Genomic DNA, 27,712 nt, shown 5'->3' with positions numbered 1-27,712 from the left:
GTTGGACGCGCGTGTCAAATATACATCTCTTTACGGACTTTTCGTGATTGGCCCTCTTGTAGCTTCCGTGACTATCTCAATTTATAATTTGGATTGTGGCGGTGCCGATCAGAGCGTATGGTGTCCTCCAGAAAGTATTTTCTAGATGTCCCTCTCTTTTTTCTCTTTCTCACTTTTCAACAAAAAGGAGGAAGATGACTTGTATATAGTATTGCATGCGTAACGTTGACTCGACTTTGTCGTAATCTTATACGTCACGTCAAAACTGAAGACTTTTAAAATGTGTTCCTATTTTATTTTCTTCTTTTCTCGTGTTATTTATTAAAATGTATCATGTAGCCTATGTCCATTGTCTTATTACGTTAGCAATTCAAACTGCAAATTATTCGTATATATCAGCTCAACCAGGGACGTTGCCTATAACATGTCCCAGGGTTGCAATAATAAGCATCGTATATATATATATATATATATATCTTTTCTCTCACATACCTTCAGTAAATGTATTCAATGTCAGTTTACAATACTGATGCTATTTCAAAAATGTAAATAAAATGGCAAATAACAAATAATACTTTATATCATAGGCCTACACAAAAGCTAAACGGTCTAAAAAAAATCCTTAAAAATAGCCGGGGCAATACAAAATGGTTCAGCCATCCCTATAAGGAACAGAGTAATGAAACATGGTGCACGGTAACTCCCTCCAGCCCATGAACTATATAGGCACAAGCACCAACACTGTTTGGCCTACGTAACATACATAATCAGCCTGCAAGTGAGATACACACTTGTAATCACATTCAGTTGCTCTACCCTGGATAATAATTGCTTTAATTCACCTACTGACCTACCGTACACCTTGTGCCTGAACTCATTAAATATTAAAGAAAAATAGTAATTAATTTCATTATTCATTGCTGATAATATTGTGATTAATAGGTTAACCAGCTCGTGAAAGATAAAATATTGCACTTTTTGTAATTGATAAGTGTATATACACGTTACACATGTTAATTAGACGCAATCTGGCCCAGGGAAGTGATGAGGTGTGGGTGAGGTGAGAGGGAGGGGGCGGGGGATGACGTGATCAGTATGAGATTGCTATGTTGAAATATATGCCGTTTTTGATCTAAGCTAAATACCACAGGGATCGTAACGAGCTATTTTATGTAAATCTCTGTCTACACTATCAAACTTGATGTGACAACAAAATGTGATGTGCCCATATATGAACATGATGATGTCACACTACCTTATTTGGGCATATCGCCACCATATTTAGGCACATCACACTTTTTAGTGTTCAGACTGAGGGAATCATATTTGTAAAATTAAGCTCTGTCCACACTATCAAATTAGTTTGATAGTGTGGATAGAGCTTAATTTTACATATACGTTTCCTTCATTCTGAACCAAGGTTGGACTTCATTGCCAATCGAAATTTTCAATTATTTACCATAAACGTGATACAATATTTATTAAATAAAGAAATATTAATAACATATTGTACAGAAGTGTTTGTAATAATGGGGAATACTAATCACTATACTCAAAACACAATTAACAACTCTGAAAATCTTTAGTGCACCCTTAATATCAAATACGTTGATGAAATAGAATGCTACATAAAACATAAACAATTGTATCAGTAAATCACATGTAATGTTACTCATTATAATGGCATTGGACGATGACGCGTTAAAACATTCTCACTTGCGTCACACGCACCAGGCGATGACGCGATGCAGCAGTTTGCACCATTTACCATAATATTATATTTCTCATTATTAAATAAATTTTGTACTGAGTTAATGACCAACTGGTCAACCAATCAGCCCAGCAACCAAATGACCAGTGGTTTGACTGGCTCGAGTATTGGTCAGTCAGCTTGTTAATCCATTTAACCAACCGATAATGATAAATTGATATACGATGATGGTGATTAAAAATACCTCAATATTGTGTTATAAAAAAAACGGGACTTAATTTTAGCCGTTGACGAAATGTAACAAATAACTATTTTATGATATGTTATTAAGTCGTTTTGTGCAACGGTTTATATTTCATAAACGTTATTAATACGCATCATGTAAAAGTAGTGCATCACAATCAGCTATGACGTTCACAGCAGACGATATAAATCCATATGGAACCGATCACATGAACACACAAAAAAAGACCATTTTATACAATAATGTGACAGTTATGTACATACATAACCACATAATAATGCTAATTGCGTCTCCGTTGCGCCGCGTTTAACTACTGATGCGTGCAGAATAATAACAAGTTGGACTGTGGTGATAGCCTTCAGAATGTTATATTATTCTCCGTATCGATGGTAGAACTGCGATATGAACCGTCGCGATCAATCCATGCTGTGTGCGCCTGCGCTGTTCATAGAAACGTTGTTATCGGTAAATGCTGCTGTGGCATTTCGTTAGATTTCTATATAAACGACGGGATATCGACCAGTTACTACTATTATAATACGTACGTTCAATAAAGGTCATTCGTAATATTAGCAACCAACGCTGAAATATTATTTTGCACTGTTGTGTTCATATTTGTTGGCATTGCCTATTCGATTTTATAACAAGAAAATGCTACGCGTATACGATTGGATTTGACAGACTTAGACGGAAAATTAATACCACGGTTGAATCATCAGATTTATATCCAGGCTAGCTGTACTGACAATAGGAATTTTTAGGCCTACTTTCTTCTTGGGATTTTTTAAAAACCAGTGACGATGTGTAACGTATGGAATGGTGTATCACCTTTATTAAAAACACAAATATTTAATCGCAGACTGGATAGAAACTTAGAAGGAAAACATCCTTCAGTTACAATGGAAGTTAATTCTGACAGACAAGTTCCAAGTATTCGTGATGATACCAGACACAGGTATGTTATATTCTAATTATTCAATATTAATACCAATAATGCGCTTATATAAACACGCTCTACTTTATTCTTAAGCTACGGGTATCATATTATATTATTATCATTATTATATTAGTATAATTCATAATATTATGTATTGGAATTACTGTATTAAAAACATGAATTATTATGTCGACGCATCTGTTCAAAACAAATGATTATGGTGATAAAACGCAACTAAGTGTGATTGGGTGGTGAAATTACATGCGCTGTATATAATATACGTCATTGTGTTGAATTGCGTCTACTTTAGATTGGTTTCCACTTCTTGGACGCAACGCAAATACGTAAGCGCAACGCAAGCGAGCGACAGTTGTTCGGATAATCCATTGCTTGTGATTGGTCAAATTACTTGCGTTGCGCTTACGTCCTTGTTTGAGTCCTAGCGGGAGGATAGTCGCTAGTCGTTATCTGACACTACGACTACGAGAGACATCGTACCGTTTAATCAATATTTGAACGCGCGTGTGTCGTTGCGTGTCACTGACGTCGAAAATATCGTTATTAAGTGTATCATAACTATGGATTATTCTATTTACTGCCTACAATTCATGTCAATTTATATCTGAAAACTGCTCATTTCAAATCTTACGCAGATACATAAACGAGAAGCATAATTGTTTTTTTCATCCATCATATCTCATGGCGTACCTTGCGAGAGGTTAATTGTCTCAGCAAAGCTCAATCTGCTTATATCTTATTGGATGGCTTGAAGATCAAATTTTCTCTTTACCTTCTTGCTAGTTCTAGATTCTTCTACCTAGATGACCCACATCCTCTCCAGCAGATAACCTTATCCTTCGCGTAATGTGGTAGTTTGTCGGCCAGTCCCCCACTGTTGTATAGTTTCATTCTCTTATATCTCCTATCTTGTTTATTGTATATTTTTATAATTACATTATAAATGTTGTTTTTTGGTTATATACATTAAACGTAGGCCTATGCTTTTATGTACAGTATACTTTTCCACAGTTTCTTCAATCTTCAGCGACGTCACAAAAGGGTCACACATTTTGAAGCGGGCGTTCAAAGGCTGATGATTAAGCCACGCCTTCAATTTTAAGAACTGATAATTAGGCCACGGATATTGTACACGCACGTTAAGAACGTATACTTACTGTATAGCTTTGTACGCGCGCGTAAGAGCTGTTACTATAGCTTTGCACGGGCGCGTTCAAAAGCGGATGATAAGGGTACAGCTTTGTACGTGCGCCCAATGTGCAAATTAATTAATTAATATGACCAATAGCCATTGTACTTTTGCAGTTTAGAATTTCCTTAATATTATACATTTGGACTCAAAACAAAATTTAATTAATAAATTTAAATAAGTCATTAAACGCTAATAATTACCGAATATCTAAATCATAAAAGTGTATTTGGCCATTTAATTACAAAACACCAACGTTCCATCTTACGTAATAATTTACATCATCCATATACCAAGTCTAGATCCAAAAGACGGTTTGTCTTTTTTTTTGGCAGTTCACCAGTCGACGTTTTGATTTTTGTCTGAGTTTACAAGCTCACGTATGAAACGCCATATATCCCAAACTATTGATCTTTTTACTAATATTAAGTCTGGAACCCAGACTAGTACAATGTTAGCTTAATGATGATTTGTTTACGATATCTTTAGCATTTGGTTATTCCTATATTAGTGACATTTATATATTAATTATGTTGTTCACTACATGCCTGACAACACATGACTCATATACTTACAGTAGGCCTAACCGTATACAGATTTTCTAACATTCTACGCGAGTACGGACGTATCACTGGCAGCAAGTTCGACAATTAATTATGATAGTCCCGTCAGCTTTGCCCGTGGTTCAGTTTATAACTAACACAAAAAACTAGGCTCTCTTTGTTGGAAAGGTTTCATATTTTACTTTTCTATAGTCAGTTTTTTTCTTCAGGCCACGTTTTATTGATTCGCAGCAGGTAACATGCTGTTGAAAATATATTAAGCGTTTCTTCTCGTAGTACAAACGTTTATGTAGGCTAGATAAATTGTATTGTATCGTTTAGGAAGAAGGGCATATTTATCTTATGTTATTAGTATTTATAGTATTTGGCTTTACTGTATATTTAATTCAAATTCAAACTATCTCGGTCAAACGCAGACAATACAGAAATGTACTGCCTTCTTTACCTTGACCAAAACGGATTTCCATCACAACAACAATCACAATAATAAGCATATTTTATATTGTTCGAAGGTTTGCATGGCGAAATTAAATGTTGATATAAAGTTTTGCGGTAGACCACATATATAAATGAATGCAGAAAGTCCAAGAAACTGGCAATATAATCGAAATAGGTGTGAAAGCTAAAAACAATAGTAAGTTCACAGGGAGGGATTGAAACTAGCTTTACCAAAACGGATTTTCATTCTCCACCCCCATAAAAAAAAAACCAATAATATATACATACATTATCATAATTGTATATTTTATTTCGTGACATTTTCCACTTCTATAGAATTACCAAACATTCACAAATCAGAATTTGCCAAAGGGGGAAAATCAACAGCAGAATACTAACAAGCAAATATCAAAGATATGATATAACTCGTTTAGTTTACTTGTTTGCGCAAATAGACAGCTATAGCTAATCTATCGATGAATGTACTTTCTCATGGTATCTGTTACATTCACCCAACCTACATATTGATTGTCATTGGTTCCATGTATGTAACTACTATTAGTATCATGCATTATAAATGCATTCGAGAGATGGTAATTTACAACATATGTCGTAAGCAACCATTGTTACATGAAATTAAATTGTAATTATAATTAGCGTTTTGGGCTATACATTGTCGTCATCCTTACCATTCAGTATTGTTTTTATTATTTATTAGCACTCGCTATAGAATCAGTGCTCACACCTTTCGGTGTAGACTCGCCCCAAGTCTGTAGTTATTTCGAGGCTTTTCGATGTTTACAAGCTCAAGTAGTATACGTATGAAACGCCATATGTGTCAAAGTATTATCTTTTTACTAATACTCAAAACTCTGTCTGGAACCCAGACTACATTCGTTGGTGCGTCCATACCAATATAACAAAGTATAAAAAGCATTACAGGAAAATGTTCGTTGTCGCTATTGTAATCACAACAGTAATCATCATTATCGTGACAGACAGACAGACAGACATACACAATTATCTCCATCATCACTATTACGATTTTGATATCGTTATATCATCATTTACGTCACCGGGCCTTGATATTCAATCGTCATCAGTAGCAAGGTCATTTAATGTCAATCCGTCTCATTTGCCTCATCGTTGTCAACAACATTAACAACTACTACTAACTCTACTCTAAACATAACCCTTGTGCATCAACATGTTTCAGGAGTCATAATGCCCCAATGTTTTTAAAAAAATGGTGCATCTTTTTTGGCTTGCCAGGGGCGAAACTTTCAGCGGGAGGGTGTACTCAGACATCCTCAGTCTAGAATATGTTTGACTGATTATATATGTGGGCATATCACTGCCATATTTGGGCACATCACAGTTTTTTGTCAAACTAGTTTGATAGTGTATACAGAGCTTAACTCAGTTAAGTTCAGATTTCTATGGAATCTTGTCAATGCTGAAAATGATAACATTGATTGAAATGTTGAAAAAGATTTTTGTCATTTTATCTCTACTTAGAGATGTTTTATTTAAATAGAATTGTCACGTGAGTGGTTAAACATGTACATTACTATTTTTATCATTATACTTAGAAATATTTACTGTCATCTAGGTCTCAGTGAGTGATTCATTATGACGAATCCAGGCTCGGCTATACCTGGCCTAGCGAACATTCACCTGACGGGTAAAGTGGCTAGAATAAGCGAATGAATCATGAAAATTGACGCATACTTTGTAATGCTCATTCTGAGTCAGGCGTGCCTGGGAAATCGGTTAGCCGATTGAAAAACTGAAACAATACCTTCTTGAACTGCATTACTATGTTAATGTTAATATAGAGAAAAGTCGGAGATGCCAAGAAATAATTAGAATGCGTTTCACGCTAGCTGTCGTTGCTTTCTAAGAAATATTTGCCTATAGCCAAATTTACAGTTTACAGAACTCGGTATAGATAATGTCATATTGTTCAATTAAGCTATTGTCTTGGTTTTTGAAGATACCTTTACTATTTACAATAAGATACATTATGAGGTTCGTTTTTTGGGTAGGCATATTAGTGTTAATGTGACCAATTTACATGGTAGTCATATGCCTACGTTAAAGAAAACACAGGACCAATCATCTGTTGAATCTATTATTATTTATTAAGCTACATTAATATAATTTAAATTATGATTATCTCTTGAGCTAATGAAGCAATATCCGGGTTGGAGACGGATGTGTGTTTTTTTTTCTTAAATCATTTTAATTTTAATATCTCAGCGCAAGGAGTTATTATTGTAGACTATACAGTAATAACCTTAACACTACCTCCCTTGGTAGAGTCACAATTTGTGGTTAGAAGAGAAAACAAACCCGTGGGTTCGGGTGAGCTAAAACAGGGTTTTGGATGTTTGTCGGCAATTTAGGAATCGCACGGGCCAGGACTTACCTAAGAAAAATTGAATTATTGACACTTTCGTGGCGTGTCCATGACTTTGGCGTGGGGCAGAGAATCGATGTTATTTATATGAATTATTTTAATATAGTAATTAAAATGAATAAAGGCCATCGTTATTACTATTAAATTTAACGTTTTGTCAGAGATAAAGTCGAGTTTTAAACATGGACGTTTATTGATTTTAAGTAATATCACATAATTATTACCAGAATGCAGGTTAGTTTTAAAAGATAGATATCCCTTCCCAATGCTGGAAGGAGATTAATATTTGTATCGCAGGCTTTTGTCGTGCGGCGCCACCAATTGCTAATTACGTCTGCTGCCCATAGGAATGCATTATACGTGCTCATCATCCGTTATGTTTGTGTATTTAGATTTTTTACTCATCTAGGAGTCAACATCACAAAATATGGATCTATATACCTTTAGATAAACCCTAATCGATATGTGACAAAGGTAGGCGGAATGTGCGTGAAATTAATCCCAATCTAATTTGCATAAATATGTACTGTCACAGTTCAAATAGTGTGCGTTGCATCATTCGCTGTAATTGAAGTCCGTCACGTTAAAAATAAATATGCACACTAGCCACCAATATTCCGGCACCATTTTGTAACCATTCTGTTACGTTTCTCCACTTACCGAAGTTATACACATTTAATGCTACATTTCTGCTTAACTTTCAATAATTATATTAAATATAGGCCTAATAGGCCTAGTTTATAAACGGTTGACACCATTCAATAGGAGCGCCATGACATAGGCCTACGTTATTGTAGTTTCTTTATAGGCCTATTTGCAACACTTTAATAACGTTAATAAAGTAGAAATGGAATTATGGGTGAAAACTATGCACTACCAGACATAAATGCGTCATGTGTTTAGCCTAATAAAAGTGACGATTGAATCAACTCGGGTCAGTCAGGACTAAAACATGAAATATGAAGATTAATAAAATCAGACTTTAATTATGCCATTTTGCAGTTTTAATAAAGTTATTCACTTCTGTTAAAAAAATTATTTCGCTTAGGCCTATAAAAAGACAAAAGAATTTTAACCAAAACCCATTGTCTGACAGACAATCTAAGTATTTTTTCTTTAAATTACACTTTTTTCTCAGTAATTTTTTTTTTCGATCCAGTTTTTGGACAAAGTGAATAATTATTACGTGACATTAAAATGGCATATCTAACAAAAAATGTGATTTTTAAATATTTTTTTAGAGGGACAATTTATCTTTAATGCACAGTGAACAGTTTTAGTTCGATAATTAGAGGATTAATTGTGGTGGATATTACCATCACGAGAACAGTGTGAAAATTGATCATACACCATCATTTGAATTAATAATTGCTTCCCATTTTTTAAATGAAATTCTGAACCCAATTGTTCTTCTCAGTTCATTGTAAAACCCAGGCAACTTTGCTCTGTTGCTCGTAATTATACGAATCCCCCATGATCGTATAAATGATGAGGCTTGATTGTTGAGATAATTAAGGCCTGTAAGGTCATTAATATACTGGTCGCGCTGCTTTCAACACAATTATAAGGTTATACAGGTTCACTCGAATCACCTCGCACTATTAAATATAAGTGAAAATTATATTTTCTTCAAATGCAAATTCCAATACCGTTAATTGAGCATCGATAGATTCTAAGTTGATGTAAATAGATGTATGCATTATGACAGTTGACTATGCATTTATGACGGTAGGAGTCGCCAGCTTACCGATTTTCTAAATTAATTTAACCCTCTAGATATCTCTCACAAAAACAATATTTATTCTCCATTTTAAAAAAACATCCAACCTAGAGCTGAGAGTCTCATAACCGACCATTACGCCATTTAAGAAAACAAATCTGTAGAGATTCGAATTCAACCTAGAGCTGAGAGTACTAAGACAGAGCATTACCCGTAACGCCACATGACTGAACAGCTAAAATAGTATATTTATACGTGCAAATTCATATTACATAATTAATCGTTACGTCATAAATATTCATATTCATGAACGTCATCTTGAGGGAACGAAGCTTTATTAACCTATTTATAAACAAGGTGACCGGTTAGCTCAGTCGAATGAGCGTTGTTAACAACACGAATGTCCATCCATTCTGCATTTTCTGGAGACCTAGCGGGTTCCGCATTTCCAATTTTCGTACCCTCTGAGTGCTGACAAACAAAGCCATTGAATTTTACTTAAAATAGCTGGCCTACTGTAGAATTCTAGATCAGTATGTAGGCTTCTTCTTATTATTATCAATATAATACAGCCCTATAATAAAAGTATTAGGTACTATGCCTAAAAAGAAATTGTAAAAAGCTAGTGATATTTGAAACGTCACTATCACAGTTCATGGAATGCGCGTATTTAGGCCTACACGATAACAACACAATGTGTAATTAATTGGAAAAAAAAAACAAAGAGATATCAATACTTTAAACAATTGTAAGACGAACGTCGTCACTATATCATAGTTCATATAGCGTATCGATAATACGATACTAGTGTAACACAGTATCGAACAATAGGATATGCATAATAATATCAATATCTAAACAACGTTGCAAGATTGTTACGTCTTATCATAGTTCATATAAAATAGCATATTTTAACGATAATACGATACTGTGTGTAATACATAGTATCGAACAATAGGATATGCATAATATCATTATCAAACAACGTTGTAAGATTGTTACGTCACATCATAGGCCTAGTTCATATAAAATAGCATATTTTAACGATAATACGATACTATGTGTAACACATAGTATCGAACAATAGGATATGCATAATAATATCAATATCTAAACAACGTTGTAGGATTGATACGTCACACCATAGAGTTCATATAAAATAGCATATTTTATGCAGAAACAGTAAAACATACAATGTGTAACTAATTGGAAAAATAATAGGATTAATAGTTAAACAATTACAAAAAAGTATAGTGTCACTTATCATAGTTCATATAAGATAGCGTATTTTACAATAACAAAATGCACATTAAAAAAAACACAAACAATTTATCAATACTTAAAAAATGTTTCATTATGATAATTCATATAAAATACGATAGGGCCTATATCATCTTAGATTGTTCGTGATTTTAATAAAAGCTATGAGTTGAGGTAAACGTCCGCTACACAGACGCATGCGGGTAATCAACCCAAACTAATTAGAGGCCTACATGACAACGTAATAGCTCTACAGTATATTGTCAGGTCTAATAATCTCAACTAGATTACAAGAAAATGCTGTTCAGACGACATTCTGTGAAAATTTCGTTTGCAAGGTGAAGAAGTCTTGTAGTAGAAGAGTAACGAAACTAATACTAAGAAGACCGAAAGTGAACTGGCGAGAACAAAGCTATAGGCTAGGAATTAATGGAATATCAGAAAAGGGTGGTTTGGGAAATACCGATTAATACGATATAAATGACCTAAAAAATGGGTAACGTACGAAACTGCAATTTATTTAATGCAATAATTTTACAGAGACTATACGGCCTACGGCATGATAATTATGTTTGAAGGCGTTTTTGATAAGGATCAGATCATGACGTCATTGTTGAGATTCAAATCATGTTTCCTACTAGGCTAATCTATTTGCTCGTCTCGGATATTAATTGTGCTTGCTATCCAGAGGGTGGGGCGTATCCATGTGCTGATCCAGGTGGGGCACATGTAGGTGCCGGTCGAGAGGGTGGGGTGCAGTATAGGTTACGGCCCAGAGGGTGGGGCGTATCCATGTGCTGATCCAGGTGCCGGTCGAGAGGGTGAGGTGCAGTATAGGTAACGGGTCAGCGGGTGGGGCGTATCCATGTGCTGATTCAGGTGCCGGTCGAGAGGGTGGGGTGCAGTATAGGTAACGCTACAGAATGGGCGAGTGCTCCGACCTAATTATTTATTCATTGCAGTTGAAATCATTTAACCAAATTGTTAAAGACCCTAATTTCCTTAAATATAATTTAGTCATATCCCATATCCCCAATATTATAGATCTATACCATGCTTGAATTATCATCTCATGTGGCGTAACTTATTTCGTTAGGCCTACAGTTTGTACTATTTCATGTTTTCGTTTTAATCTGCCCAATAATTTAAATAACACAGAATAAGCATAATAAAATGTTAATGGGTATTAAAGATATCATAGCATTTTTTCTGACGTAACCATTTCCGAGATATAGATGTCTATCAGTGTATCACCGTCAGTTCTGCGGGCGCCCATTCGAAATTTTAAAGAAGATCTATTCGGACTGTATGGTACTGTGCTGTTATTTAAAACATTTAAATACTGTATCCATTGTCTATACTGTATATTGATTGATCATGAGAATAATAGGATCACCATGTGCAATTGTTCGTCTATAATCAAGTCGCGTGCCGGGTCGACATGCAGTTGTTTAAATCAATTGTTATTATCATTTATGCATCTTCAATTAGTCTATTGTAATAAAGCCTCTTTAGGCCCAAGCCTTTGTCCAAACAAAGCATAGAAGACCCGTGTGGCAGCCGTTGTTATACTGGCATGATTGTAAGAACGAAACGTTGGAAATAATCAGCAGGTTTTATTGTCGCAATGCAACCTGTGTTCACGCCAAGCCCAGACTGAACCGATGGCCGGTGAATAACACAATCCTGAAAATGAGTAGAGAGAAAGAAAATTAAATCTTTTCAAAACAATAAATATAGGAGATCCATATATGCCCACCGAGGTTAAATTATGACAGCAGGATTAATATTTACAAGACTTAGGCGTACATTTAACCTTTTTCGTTATGCAACCTCCGCTGTAGTAGTAAATCTATTCACACACACACACCAAGCCCAAATCCGGTTCGGTGGCCGAAGAAAATCGTGAAAATGGGTTTAGAATTCAATAGCGTAATGTGTTCAAAAACTGTTCACATGAAGTCTGTTGATTTCAACGTCATGTGAACTTAGCGTTAAATAGTATATACGTAGGCTACACGAAAGTAATTTGCGTTCACATGTAGTGGAAACCCAACTTTATATTTCACGTGCATTCCGTTGTTTATTTTATTTTGTGCTGATAATGAAATATACTTTAAAACGAAGAATTAAAAAAAAATAATAATAATACAGGTCTCCAATAAGGACCATTTTCATACAACCTACAATTTCAATAATTCTAAATATAGAGAACAAATTCTGTTCAAAAAATCTGCGTGTCAATGTATTAACGTTACGGCGTCACATTTTCAACAGCGCAAATGAATCAAGACAATATAACAATAACTGATACGGGGAGTGTGTCCCTCAAACAAGGTGGTAGCCGTTGTGTTACAAAATTACGAAACTGTTTTACAGGAGTGTTCTTTTAATGGGAGTGTCCCCTGAATAGGTGTGTCCTAAGCCGGGTTCTATTATTCTAGTAAGATGTATGAATGTAATTTCTCCAATAAAACATGTTGCGTTCTACAATTGTCTGGGTAAACATGTGGCTAAGAACCTGTTTGTAAGCTGATGGCCCAAGGCCTACTTTTGGAGTAGGCCTATTGCTCCGTCCTTATGCAGGTCTTCTATCGATTTCTTTACCTATGGACTATTCATATTGTTTGCTACATTATACAACCATTGTTGCTATTTTGCGAGGTCAGTTTAGGGTGACCAGATGGTAGCAACCTACCAGCCTAAGTAAAGATCTTAGCACAGCTTTAACAATAATTAACAATCATGCTCAAGATTTACCAAAGTAAATCGTAATGTTTTTGTTCAGCTCGCTCTGTTGTTGTTTGTATGCCTCTAATTAAAGACCATGCCTGATATACACATGATAGATAGACATTATGATTGGGTGGACACCGTAATAAATATATAATATCATAATAAGCATGCATACCGAGCTGCTATTGGTCAACTTGCTTGGTTGCGTCTCTAGCTTTATCAGTTTCCCGGGTGGGTGCATGATTCCCGGGTGCGTATTTCTTTCTCCTAAGAGGCTAAGGAGGAATCATGAATAATTCATGAGATTAATTATGGCATAAAAATCAAGCTTCCCGGGTACCGGCCAAAACAGCGTTAAAAGATACAACGAGATTAGCGAGATTCACAAGTTTGCTAAGATTCTCCAAATGAAACAAAAACGAAGGTTGTGCCTGATCATTTTATTTCCATCAAAAAGTGGAGCTTGTGGTTAACCGTGCTTCCAATCCCATAGTTCAGGGTTGTAACTCAACTCCACTCTTCAAATGAGACTTTAGTTTATAAGCACGATAAATTATAAAATAGTTTAGGCCTATCCATCCTGTAATTGGCGAGTTATTCGCTGTTGGTGGGTGAGGAATCAAAACATGTAGGAATAACTCCCACTTTATCACAGTTTTCATAATATGTCGGTAAATTATCACGATAATTGTTGTAATTAGGGCACACTATATTTGACTCATCCCCACATGGAACTTTCATGAGTCTACGTTACCGCAGTCTAATAGTATCTATTAATAATATCGAAATTATTCAACGTTTGTATAGGCCTAGGCCTAAAGCGACGGAAAGGATACTAGTTTTCACGACGCGACTACGCAGTTACTGAGTATGCGCAGAATTACCTTTCGACTCGACAGTAGTATAGCAAGGGCGAAAACGAAAGGTATCTAATTATCGACCGATATTGGTATTGTCCAGTGAAGTGTGTGAATCGTCCCTGGTATTATCTATATGGGCCTACTTGTTATCGATCAATCAATTAATCAATCGACCTAATAATCAATCAATTCTCATATTTAGGTTTAGAATTATTTTGCACTGTTTTCCTTCTTATTGGTATATATAATATATATACATATTGTGTATTCAAGTATTATGATGACGACTAAACGAGTTCACTGACGTGTATTAGTTCTCCGAGTGTCATTAAACGTACGCTATTTTTTACCCACGCGTAACGACATCATATAAATAAACGTAAGAATATTGGCACAGGTTTGATATATCTATGTTGATATTCTGCCAAGACAGGTGTCTTTGAGTCACCTGTTTATGAAATTAATCAAGCAGAGCCAATTAAAAATAATAACTTAGTCACATGATCTTAGTGATGTGTCTTAGTAATAATAAACCATGTGATGTAACGTCATCGTTGCCAAGAAATGGTTAAACATACAAGTGTAACCTTTATACTACATAACGTAAATAGAGTATACCGACAAGTATACATCAAACATGTTTGGTGACCGATTTGGAAATCGTTTAAAGATTTTGTTGGGCTACGGTAACTTGTAGGCCTAAATCAAAATTTGACGGAATTCCTTTGATAGAGTTCCACGTTCGATATCACCCGGTCCCACGTTCGATATCACCCGGTCCCACGTTCGATATCACCCGGTCCCACGTTCGATATCACCAGGTCCCACGTTCGATATCACTCGGTCCCACGTTAGATATCACCCGGTCCCACGTTCGATATCAACAGGTCCCACGTTCGATATCACCCGGTCCCACGTTCGATATCACCAGGTCCCACGTCAAAATACCTGAGACACACCACGTGCCTCTCACAATAAGTGATAAGATAATTTCCATTTGAGGCTTGTTCAGTGAAATGGGATCTTATTACTTTTCGCTCAAATTGATACTACGTGCAATATTTGCACATACAATCTATTAGGTATACGATACCGTTTGTTACTTTATGGACTTTTCTGGGAAGTAAATTAGATTGCCACCAGTAAAATAATAAAACAAAAATTAAAAGTAAAATTAATTCACACATTAATCAATTGGGGCTTTATTTTAAAAAGATTCAAGCATTTTAGGACTACTAAATAAAACCTCTGTTGATTTGTTTAAAGATCATTGTGAATCTTTCAGACAGAATGTGTTGGTATACGTTACGCTAATTTATCATTTATAAAAAAATACATACGGTATTTTATCATGCGTATAGGCCTAAGCAATTCTGAATTAGGCATGTTCTTGGATGGTTACACAAATTACGTTTATAAGAAATTAATCATCGCATATCATAACTATACTATATTATTGTACAACACCTGGTTACCGTTTAATTAAAGACACTAGTTTACGCTATTGATACGAATAGCTGTAGTGAAACCATGTATTGCTTTATATCCATTTTGCCATGCTAAAACGAATTATATACGTTGGTATACATCACAAAGGGTATGGACAAAGTAAACTTAGAGAGAGTTTTACTTTCTGTACATGGGGAAGTTATGTTACTTGGTCGTCTGAGCTTACAGACGTATAGTAGCCGTTACAGGCAGGGGCGTAAACGCAGAGGCCTGAGGCGCCTGGTTTAGGAAACCTAAGTGGCCATCCAATGCTGTAGGCCAGGCGTTTTTAGCCTTTTTCAACATATTTTAATATTTTTTCCTCTGGGCACTGCCTAGGGGTCCCTGTAAGCTCCGGGGCCCTGGGTTTAGCCAGTGATCTATTGTATTTATTTTGTGACAAAATGAAAATTCCAAAATGCACGCGTTTGTACGCACGCGCTCTATTGCTGATAACAAAATCCTAAGACACTTAACCCGTGTAAGCTTTGTATGTCGCGTGGATGATCGATTTTCAATTTAATTGTTGGATTATTAATAAAATAACAATGCGACAAGATAGATAAGTTTACGAAGCTGATATCTCAGTTTCTATTAGATCGCTACATAGGCCTTTGCATTCTGAGTGAAGTCGAAAGCTTGTCTATTGATAACTACATGTATGTTGCATGGCTTCATTATGAACGGCGGCGCCAGGATAATATTTACTGAAACGGCGCCACAGAAATATCACGATTGATTGCAAGATACTAATATTCCTAATTGAGCAAATACATATATAGATAATTAAACTTCGACAGATGCAATGATGCATGACATATATAATACATTGATTATGATCAAGACAATAAGTTTTATGATAGGCCTATTTATTACGGGTGATTTTCGTTGGCCTGATCTCAATCATTTTGCCTATCAGTATTTCATCATTATTAGGCCTAAACACTCGCATCTTATTTACAAATTCAATATCATGAGGATAACTGTATAGGCCTATTATTCCAAAGGGTGGGCTGTGTCACGGTGACACACAAGAACAGCCCCACCCGGCATTTACCGTACTACCAAGGCTGTCTAACAACACTTGATACAAGACATACCGTACTTTGTAAAGCTTGGTTCCCACAAGAACGTAACGCAAGGACGTAAACGCAACGCAAGCGTTTTAACCAATGACAAGCGAAGTTATAGACAGTTAGCAATCACAAGCGAATAAGCCATCGCTTGTGATTGGTCAATTCACTTGCGTTGCGTTACGTCCTTGCGTTGCGTCGCTAGTGGGAACCACGCTTAAGTGACATTCTACGGCTACGAGATCTGAACCCAGAACCAATGGATTGGAAGGCAATAACCAAACCTACCCAAAAGCTTCATGAAGAAACTCTACTGTATATAGTCACAGCCCCATATTGTTTATTAACATTGATACTAAGTTAAGCTCTTTCTACACTATCAAACTAGTTTTACAACAAAAAGTTTAATGTGCCTATGGTATGATATACAGAACGGTAGTAATGTGACATCATCATGTCCATAAGGGTACATTACATTTGTGTTGTCACATAAAGTTTGATAGTGTAGACAGAATTTAAGTAATGAGGGGTGTTTTTAACCAAATCTCATTCTGCGACTTGGAGAGGATTTGAACCCAAGAACATTGTATTAGAGGGAAAGTATCAGACCCACCAACAGCCTCATGAGGAAACTACCGTACATAGGCCTAATTACATATTTTATTTACAAATGTTTTTTAAACTTAACTTTAAAAGAAGTTGTTTTAAATGGAACCAGTACCGATACATGTATCCTATACTTTTAAATATAACAAAATTAAATTTTAAATCAAATTCATTCGAAGACTATTAACAAAGTTCATCATGTGTTTTATAATTAATAGTTCTTTGATGGCCGCAATAGTTCGATTTAAAAATGTTCAAAGTGACTCACTTTGTGTTGAGATATAAGCATTGAGCCCATCATATCAATAGTGTAATATTGTATTCTTTGTATATTCACATATTATTAATTCATCGTCTTACTTTGAATTAACACTGGAAAAAATGTATACGGTAATTGAATCGTCATTTATATTATTTTTCCAATATCAATGGACTGTTTGTGTTCATTGAATATTCTTCCAACTTTCGTTATCATATTTTTGTAACCTCAAATTGTTTTACATTAGGCCTAATTTGATAGAAACATTACGTTACAATCAGTTTCAACCCTTGGTAAATCAATATAAAATACTATATTAAAAATTTTTAAAACCTGGGAATAAAAAAAAAATAATACTGTGTAGTAATTATTATTTTTTCAACCCTGGGACATGTTGCATTCATTATAATACATAATTCTACCTGTATAGTTTACCTGTGCAATTTGTTTTACCAACCCTGGGAAATTATTCGTACTTTATATCTCCAGGGTAGTTTGAGTGAAACCGTAACGAAAAACGAATGTTTCGTTCGTACGTGCAAAGATTATTTCGAAATTTCTAAGAGCAAACAAAGCACTTACCTACCTGCTCTTTGTATTTTAGTGTTCTCATAGGTACAAGTGTAGGACCTCGAAATAGGCTTTGTTCGCTCTGTCACGTGTTAAGCAACAAGCAAACGCTGCTTTCTGATTCGTTGATTTCACTAACAGCTGGCATTAGGCCTAACCCATCAATTAGCTTTATCAGTGGAAGCCCCTATGTTCGCGTGCTGGCCACGCGACAAGTCTATTGTTTTGCGTAGGATTAGATATTTAATTGTACTGTGTTGGTTCTTCAGTCACTTATTTGCTTCAGAGGAGAGTGCAGCCTTATTTTTTTGCTCTATTGATCATAATGGTTGCTAGTATTAGTACAATGTCTTCTACGCTTCCTTATTCGACAGCACCTAAGTTAAACACATTTGGCTTGGAAATGTTAACTCCTATACTCCGTGACTTAAAGCATCGGTAAGAATTACAACTAAATTATTTCATTTGTTTTAATGTGTTGTTATTGATTGTTTGAGACTGATTGTTAAAGGTCAAAACTTATTTCGCGCGTGTTCCATCATCATGATTATGTACGTTTAATGTAGGAAAGGAGTAAAACCAATTTATTAATCCATAATTTAAATAAATAAGATTACATTTAATGAGTTTTGATTTATGTAGCCTTCGTTACAAATTGTATTACAGTGGATGGATATAAGTGTACGTTATTTATATAATATGCTTATATAGTATGCTTTTCTCGTGTGTTGCATTCGTATTTGGTGATTATATTGTGCGCGTAATTATATAGCCTACAGTCGTCTATCCACTTTCTATAGGCCTGTGATATTTCGTGCTGAATTGTATGGGGGTGGGGGGGGGGGGGGGATATTGCGTGCTGATTTGCATGGGGGTGGGGGAACTGATGATGGTTATTGATGATCAATCATTTTACAGCGTAGGCCTATACATATTACCATAATGCTTTTGATTTTTGTTATCAGCGTATTTATGGAGTTTACTTTATTTCATCCACGTCTTTTATCTTCTCACAAAATAATGTTAGTTTATAAACATTAGAGTATTTATATTGATGTAATGCTTACGTCATTCTTTGGTGATTTTATTGTGTGGGACATTTCACACAGAGTAAACATTATGTAGTCGTCTATTTCCACTATACGATCGTGTGCTGACGAGTGGGGGTGGGGGAAAACCTGACAAAATAATGTTAGTTTATAAACATAAAAGTATTTACCTATATTGATGTAATTGTATTAATTAGCTTAAATTAGGCCAAACATATTAATCAAAATAGTACCTCCACGGGCCGCGACCAGTACACTAATGGTTCAACATATGACTTTTCGATTTAAAGCTAAATGTTTAAAATAATATTATTTTCTCTTTAACAGTTATTCAAGACAGATTTTAACAAGGAAATCGTGCGATTTCTGTGGAAAGTCGATGTATATTGTCGGTTTACGTTGTAAGCAATGCAAGTAAGTATATGTGTAGGCCTACATACATGTATTTTCCCGTTAGTTAAGCCAGCCTGAACCGGTATGTCATGTGATACTCATTTATTATTTTTTTATATTTTTATTTTAGACCTATGTCTTTAGGCAATGTGGCCAAGGATTATCAATAGTGAATTGATCACTGTCCTATCAGATAGGTGGTAATCCCTCTGATACAGGGGTTATTTTGTGAACCAGTTCAACGGGGTAACCCCCTACTCTTTTCGAATAATGAACTGGGTTCTTTAAAGTGCACACAGGTTATAACTGTGTACACTAGACCTACGGTTTATAGTCCTTATCCGAGAAGACTTGTTCCACCACCAGAACTAGGAGCGAGTCGGCCCGAACCCTTGCCGATGTTGTTGGCTCTTAGGTACGGTAAACGGCGCCCCTGCCTTAACCGCTCGGCCATTTGACTCGCTAGTTAGAACTGGGGCTTTAGAACTAACATTTAAATTAACGATTTAACCCGCATCTATATATTAAATAAGTGCTATATTTTAACTACGGCACTAGACTAGACAATAATTGCTTTACAAATATTGCTATACAACTGGTGTCATATATTTATATATTTGAAGTTTATCTTTGTGTGGGTGAAAGTTCATGTGGGTTTAATTGGCAACAAAATTAATTAATGGAAAAAAACCGTTCATATTATTTATTGCATTAGGAAATTGATATGTTTGATAAAGAACTTATTGTTGATATTCATCAGCTCTACGTGTGGGCTTATACGTTACTAACTGATTTACCATCCATTTTTTCTAGTTTAAAATGTCACCGAAAATGTGCCATGACCGCACCCCCACAGTGCCTGCTAGCGTTGGATGGGCACACGTTCACAAGTAAGTCACTTTGTTTGATTATGCGGGTAGTACGTGCTCAACAGTATGGTCATATTACCCATATTACTCTATTTCCCAGTGCTAAAGTGTACACAGCCTAATGTAACAGAATTAATTGCTAATTAAAGAAATAAGTCGTTAGCACTTGTTGTTTAGGCCTACAACCTGTCATTTAAACTGTGAGTTGATTGACAATCATTGTACATGTCTTCGTGGTCGTGGAAGGAAATTGTTAAACTTCTTTCTGCTATATTATTAAGTATACTTTCATCGATACGTTGTCCCATTCAGGTCTCGACATGTTATTGATCAGGCCTATAATATACAACTTATTGTAATGTAGTTTCTTCTGTAGTATTTGTTTAGCCACACCGACACTCATTATTGGAGCGGGCGTATGATGGGCACTCCGGAACACCTTCGTTACGCCTTTTTCTATAGCTTTATTATATTTACTGTTTATGAACACAGAACAAGCGTAGCTTTGACGTCGCCGCCGAATTCACGAAGGCAATAAAATACTCGAATAAGAATTAAGAATAGTAATCTCAGAACACTATAACTTGTAATTATTGTGGTGGGCTGGATTTGATTTTGTATTCCTTTTTTTTCAGATTTAAGAGGTCGCCGAACGCATAATGGTCATCGGTCAGAAAAACATGATCATGTACATTCGCCATGTGCGTGTGCACAAAGATCTAGACCACTTTTACATCGCCAGCACTCAATCTCAACTCCTGATGAGGCTCTGATGTCTCCAGTATCACCTGCTGTAGCTGCAACCCCATGTTCCTGTATATCACCATACATCACCACATCAACGCCAATTCGCGGCACTGAAGCCACAGCGTTCAACTTCAACATGGTACATTCAACTCCATCCTCACCAAATGGCACACAGTCTTCTCAAACGTCATCCAGTTCATGTGGATACTACTCACTCGGTTCAGAATACAACATCTCCACAGTCGATTCAACCACCGGCACTACGTCCTGTACTTGTGGATGTCAAAAAATTACCAACAGGTTGTCTCAATCTGACAAGAGGACACGATGGTGTGGAGGAAAAGCACGAACTATTGATGTTACATCCAGCACGAATAAGACCCAGGTAGACGGGGACGAAATGAGAACATCTCTCATCTCAACATGGCCTAGAGATTTTTTCAGCCATCATCAGAATCAATCAAATGGTGAGTCAGTGATTCCACGTTAATCTTTCAAGTTATTCTTTAACTTTTAAACTATACAAAGTTCAAACCTCCGTCGTCTGATTTATAATTAGTAAAACAACGTATACACGATTAAATCTCATTTCAGTATTTGTTCCACTTAGTAGCGGCACGTTAGTGCTAATTATTGAACAATTAACTTAATGAGGCGGGTAAACAAAAAGAAAGTGCGTTCTTAAAACTGAACAATTCAACACAGACTTTCTACATGATTTTGTTTTAATTGGGGGTAGAAAGAAAACCGGGGACGATCTAATCCCACCTGCCACTATCAAATCACACCTGTGATGTTGTTTACCTTATGATTAGCCAGGTGTTCAGGTGGGTTGTTCTGTGCAGGTCTACCGGAATTTGGTTACGAACCGTTCTAATGTTCTGTTTGTGTGGGTTCGCCCAATTTGGTAGTAACAATAGATTTTAAAGGGACAATGTAAAGGGAAAGAAGGAGCTTGAACAACAATGCAACTTATGCAAGGCAAATGGCGTGTAGCACGCTAAGACTTGCTGTCCCATACATAAAAGTATAGGCCTATGTTACAATACCAATAGGCCTCTTATCAGGTTGAACTGCAAATTGACTATGCTAATTTTATTTTTTAACAATTACTGTAAAACCCCTTCAAATGTTATTGAATATATTTAAATCTATTTGAAATCACCCATAATTGTTGAAATCACCCATAATGTTGAATGTTGATGTATATTCTAAGCACTATAATGAGTACAATATTAGCTATACCAAAATATTTTATTTGTAAGTTAAAAATATTTTAATTACTTACATTTCTTCTATGTATTTCTATACGAAGTTTACACATTTCGCTTAATTGATTTTATGTTCTTCTATTTTTGGCCATTGACTAATAACATTATTTTATATACACAGAAGATGTACCAAATTCAATTGAAGACGCACAACGAATATGCGACTGGATGAAAATCGAAACTACGACAAATTCAAGGTATATAACACTAGAAAATAATTAGAAATCATTTTAACTCGACGATGTCGTGCAAATATTATGATTTAATATTTATCTAAGTTTATAATTGCTGTCATTATACAATGATAGCTTAAGCTACTTATTATAGGCCTGTCGCTTACAACCAGCACGATTGAACCATGTGTTTACTTTAACAACCTTTGCGGCTTGTGCGGGGGTGGACTTCTATATAGCCCGTGTTTATAAGTAATGTATTTCTGTGTTTACCATATGGTTATTATAAAGGTGTTTTAATGTTTATTTCAGTGAAAGATCAGTACGTGAAGCTGTCAAAGAATGGTCCATACCATTTGAAAATTTGAAATTCAGAAAACGTATTCGCCATGGTGCTTATTCAAATGAATACAGGTATATATTATTTTATTCAAATCATTTCAAATTAGGGAGTTGCGTAACACATTATGAACAACATTAATTATATACTTTTGATAACACCATATAATAGAAACAGTGGTCTTTCTGTATTGGGCAGGTCTGTCGAAACAATTACGAAACTTTGTTATAAATGTTGTTGAATTTTGTAAGAAATCGTCTTCAGTGGAATTGGAACTTTAAAAGATCTTGAGTAGGCCTATCATCCTTTAATTTACTTACATTAATTTATGCCTACATTAATTTATACCTACATTAATTTATGCCTACATTAATTTATACCTACATTAATTTATACCTACATTAATTTATACCTACATTAATTTATACCTACATTAATTTATGCCTACATTAATTTATACCTACATTAATTTATACCTACATTAATTTATACCTACATTAATTTATGCCTACATTAATTTATGCCTACATTAATTTATACCTACATTAATTTATACCTCCATTAATTTATACCTACATTAATGTATACCTACATTTTATACCTACATTAATTTATACCTATATTAATTTATACCTACATTAATTTATACCTACATTAATTTATACCTACATTAATGTATACCTATATTAATTTATACCTACATTTTATACCTACATTAATTTATACCTATATTAATTTATACCTACATTAATTTATACCTACATTAATTTATACCTACATTAATGTATACCTACATTAATTTATACCTACATTAATGTATACCTACATTAATGTATACCTACATTAATGTAGGTATACATTAATGTATACCTATATTAATTTCAATTTGTTATTTGTATTTTACTTTCGTTCCGTTTTCTGCAAACTTCAAACAGTACAAAAGTCAGAAAGCAATTCTGTATAAATTTGGTTATATAAGTTACATCGTGTGAACATGACATTTGATTCACGATGATTTATTAATGTAATAAAACGCATCTGTTAGTTTATGAAATTAAATTGTTTAATTTAATGTATACGTTTATTAAGTACATCTGTATGGTCGTGCATGAATACGGTACACCGTGACATTGATCTTTCCGAATACAATGAATCCACATTGTTAGGCAGAGTAAATGTTAAAAAAATATATAAAGCCTTGTTTACACTGTCAAACTTTATGTGACAAAAAAATGTGATGTGCCCATATGGACGTGATGATGTCATAGCACTACCATATTTGGGAATATCACTACCATATTTGGGCACATCAAACTATAGTTTGATAGTCTAGACAGAGCTTTACATCAACATTGTAGATAATGATTATTGTAACTATTCAAAATTGTTATCATTATTTTAGGGGACAATGGCACGGTGACGTCATCATCCACACGCGTGAGGTTCAAACGGAGGAGGATTTCTTGGAAGAGATATCGATGTTAAGCAAGATACGCCATGAAAACATCGCCCTGTTTATGGGGGCTTGCATCGACGCACCTAATTTTTGCGTGGTCACAAGGTACGTTATATCCATTATATTATTCTAAAACACATCCCAACAACAACCATGTGACATGCGCGTTCCAAATCTGATAATAGACATGTTATAAGTTATCCGCGCTGCGCATCTTACTTCATACATAATGAAGGAGAAATTCCACCAAGAAAAATTGCAAATTTAATATTTTGATTATTTTGTTTTCTTCAGCATTCGTGGAGTTTCTTTATATGATAGAATACATAAAGCTTCAAGGGATAACAGACTATCGCTCAACAGTCGAGTGCATATCGCTCGCCAAATTGCACAGGTAAGGTACACGTAGTATAGTGTAGTGCCGTGCGTATGCACGTAGTGTAGTGTCGTGCGTATGCACCATAGTGCTTACATAAGCATATCACTCGTCAAAGCGTAACGTTCATTTAAAGCAAAAATAAAAATATACAATGCGTTCGATATCATTGGGATCGAATAAATTTTGGTGAGAAGGCTCATCTTTATGTCACCTAAATATCTTATTTACTACCAATATTTAATGTACTAAACGATAACTCATTGTCACGTACATAATACTGTACGGTTATAGCTTCTGTAGGTCAACTTCGGTACTTAGCTAATAGTGTTTTTCTTTCATTCTTTTAGGGTATGGGGTATTTACATGCAAAAGGTATTGTTGTCGGATGTCTCAACTCCAAAAATATTTATTTAGAATCAAAAGTAAAGGTTTGCATGACAGGACAGGAAACTGTAGATTCTCCGTGTAAAAGGTAGGTTTATGGGTCAAATTATAAATAATATCGAAAAATTCGGTGATAAATTGAGCAACTTAGGAATATATAGAGGGCGTGCTATTTAATACTTCGTCCCATATTAGAAATACAGATGACTCGAGATTTTTTTTTAATTATTAAAATAAGCTTTTTTAACGGCATAAATTTATCGATTTTCCTGAAAACCAATGGACAAGTCTGTTGGTACTTGTTTGCACATACAAATTAGTACTATAATTTACTACTGTACTGTATTTTATCTAATTAATCCATTGTTTCTTAAAATTGTCTCCTTTTATGTACTTGGCGCACTAGTTTAGCAACTAATAAAATATGTTATTTTATTTTCAATAGTGATACGCATGCATGTATACCTAGAGGCCACATTACTTATCTTGCTCCAGAATTATTACGCCGAGCAAAAGTAACACCACCGACTCTAACCATTGACACTACGGTAACGCAACAGTGTGATATCTACGCGTTTGGAACGGTCTTATACGAACTATTGACGCAAAACTGGCCGTTTAGACACTCTTCAATTGCGAGCATCATTTATCAAGTTTCTTTAGGCTCAAGACAATCAGTTTCTCATATAAAATGTTCAACATCTTTAAAGGTAAGCCTAATTATGTTTCGAATTGACCACTTTATTACACAAAACTATAGTACTAGGCCTATGGAAGCAACGAAACGAGAATGATATTAGGATATTTTAACGTGAGTTTATTTTTATTATATATCACTATAATTTCCATTTTCTGTTTCTTTTATTTAGGACATAATTACAGAATGCTGGGCTCACAATTATATGGAGAGGCCAATGTTTTCAAGTATTATGAAAGATCTTCAAGATAGTGTAAGTTATTTATATTTATAGGGCCTATGACATTTATTTACTTAAAAGTTCACATATTGCAGAAGCGTTAACAATGTTACAATTAATTAATTAATCTTCCATTTTACTTAATATGAGTGCAAAGATCTGATTGAAACTTCTGTTAATGCGCATGTACACGTATTAAAATTAATGATTATTGTATTTACGTTTTGTTTGTAGGCCGCTCTTGTTAATATGAACCGAAGCCGTTCAGAGCCAGAGAACTTAAACAAGCTAGGAGTTCCCGGACGACTTTGGTAAACGGATATTAAATATCCACCCACCAGATGATTTGAGACATTACATCCTCACTTATAAAACGAAGTTATTTTCATCAAGATGTTTTACTAACATTACACCGGGGATCAGTGAATGTATAATGCTGAGTTGATGGACATTTAAGAATTATCGCCTTCTCAATTAGAAAATCAACGTTTTATTACCCTGTCGACGACATGAAGAATGACATATTGGAAAGTGCCTTACTGACGATGATAAACTGCTACAAACAAGCCAACTGCTATTTTGAACTCACGAATGCATTGACGTTCGATATTTTTAATGAAGACATTTTTTCTAGAATGCTACACTTTTTTATAATGTTTTTACAAATTTTGATTGCCTTTCTACTGAATAAATAGGAAATTGCGTTTTTACCAGAAAATTTAGAGGCAAACATACAACTTACTGTACGTCATCACATTGCGTCAGAACTGATTGGATTCGTTCTCTCCTGAGAGTTGAATATATGTCATCGAATCTAAAAATATGTCTAGTTAAGATTTTGTTACACACAACAACCCGTGTATTCATTTCTTTTTATAGATTTCCCTACTCTCGATTATCTGTTTTGTTATTAAGTGTATTTTACAAAATGTCCCGTCTTTTGTGTCAAGTTGGAGACGTATTTTTAAGCATAAGTTTTATTAATTCATTGTCATTACACAAATAATGTTATTGAACGCCAAATACAGTAGAGGAAAGGGATTTTAATAATTAATTTGTATTATGGGACAACTTCAATCTAAATGTATAAATGGTATAAATGATAACATCTATGTTTTTTACATTAGCTCATTGGCAGTATTTGGAAATTATATTTTTACCGTCATCTCTGACCAAATAGGCCTACTGTATCGTCAACTTATAACAATTATTCATTTATATATTTATTCCTTTTATGGCAATTATTGCGTTATGACTCGGCCTCATACTATTTTATCATGTTGTGTTCTTGCAAAATCATCTTAACTTCGTTTTTAAGTCATTAACTTTGCTTAAGTCGGTTTCTAAAATAACCTAAGCAAACATTTAAAGTTTTTTTAAAATTTTAAATGACGAAATCTATTCTATGGGATAAAACGAACTGGTTTGATAAATAAGCCTCCGTTTTTCACTTAAGCACTTCTTAACTATCTTGACTTAAGTAAAACCGTCGTTTAGTTTACTCACCGGCAATTGTTACAATCTTATCGTGCTTCCGTTACGTGACTTTAGGTGTGGTAGTTTATAAAACGACGATAATGTTGTCAATTTACATTATTTGAAAATAAAAACTATTTATATACGTTCTTTAAACCTCGTTT

General features: G+C 34.8%; 1 protein-coding gene across 2 annotated transcripts; it reads left to right on the top strand.

The window, feature by feature from the left end:
* The first annotated feature begins 2,448 nt into the window (after positions 1–2,448).
* On the top strand, positions 2,449–27,704 carry LOC144854144 (kinase suppressor of Ras 2-like). Of its 2 annotated transcripts, none has more exons than XM_078712039.1 (12): positions 2,449–2,910; positions 19,471–19,557; positions 20,350–20,426; positions 21,041–21,619; positions 22,545–22,620; positions 22,909–23,010; positions 24,339–24,497; positions 24,687–24,786; positions 25,119–25,243; positions 25,601–25,865; positions 26,025–26,105; positions 26,307–27,704. In XM_078712039.1, the coding sequence occupies exons 1-12, from the start codon at positions 2,756–2,758 to the stop codon at positions 26,385–26,387; spliced, it is 1,887 nt and encodes a 628-aa protein (XP_078568165.1). In that variant the 5' UTR covers positions 2,449–2,755; the 3' UTR covers positions 26,388–27,704. The 2 variants fall into 2 exon arrangements, with proteins under 2 accessions (XP_078568165.1, XP_078568166.1); XM_078712040.1 differs by lacking the exon at positions 2,449–2,910 and adding an exon at positions 18,218–18,532.
* The last annotated feature ends 8 nt before the right edge of the window (positions 27,705–27,712 follow it).

Source organism: Antedon bifida, chromosome 10 (assembly GCF_963402885.1).
Source record: "Antedon bifida chromosome 10, ecAntBifi1.1, whole genome shotgun sequence".
In the NCBI taxonomy this organism is placed as follows: Eukaryota; Metazoa; Echinodermata; class Crinoidea; order Comatulida; family Antedonidae; genus Antedon; species Antedon bifida.
Note: the sequence above shows the minus strand (reverse complement) of the source record. Positions and strands in the feature narration are given on the sequence as shown.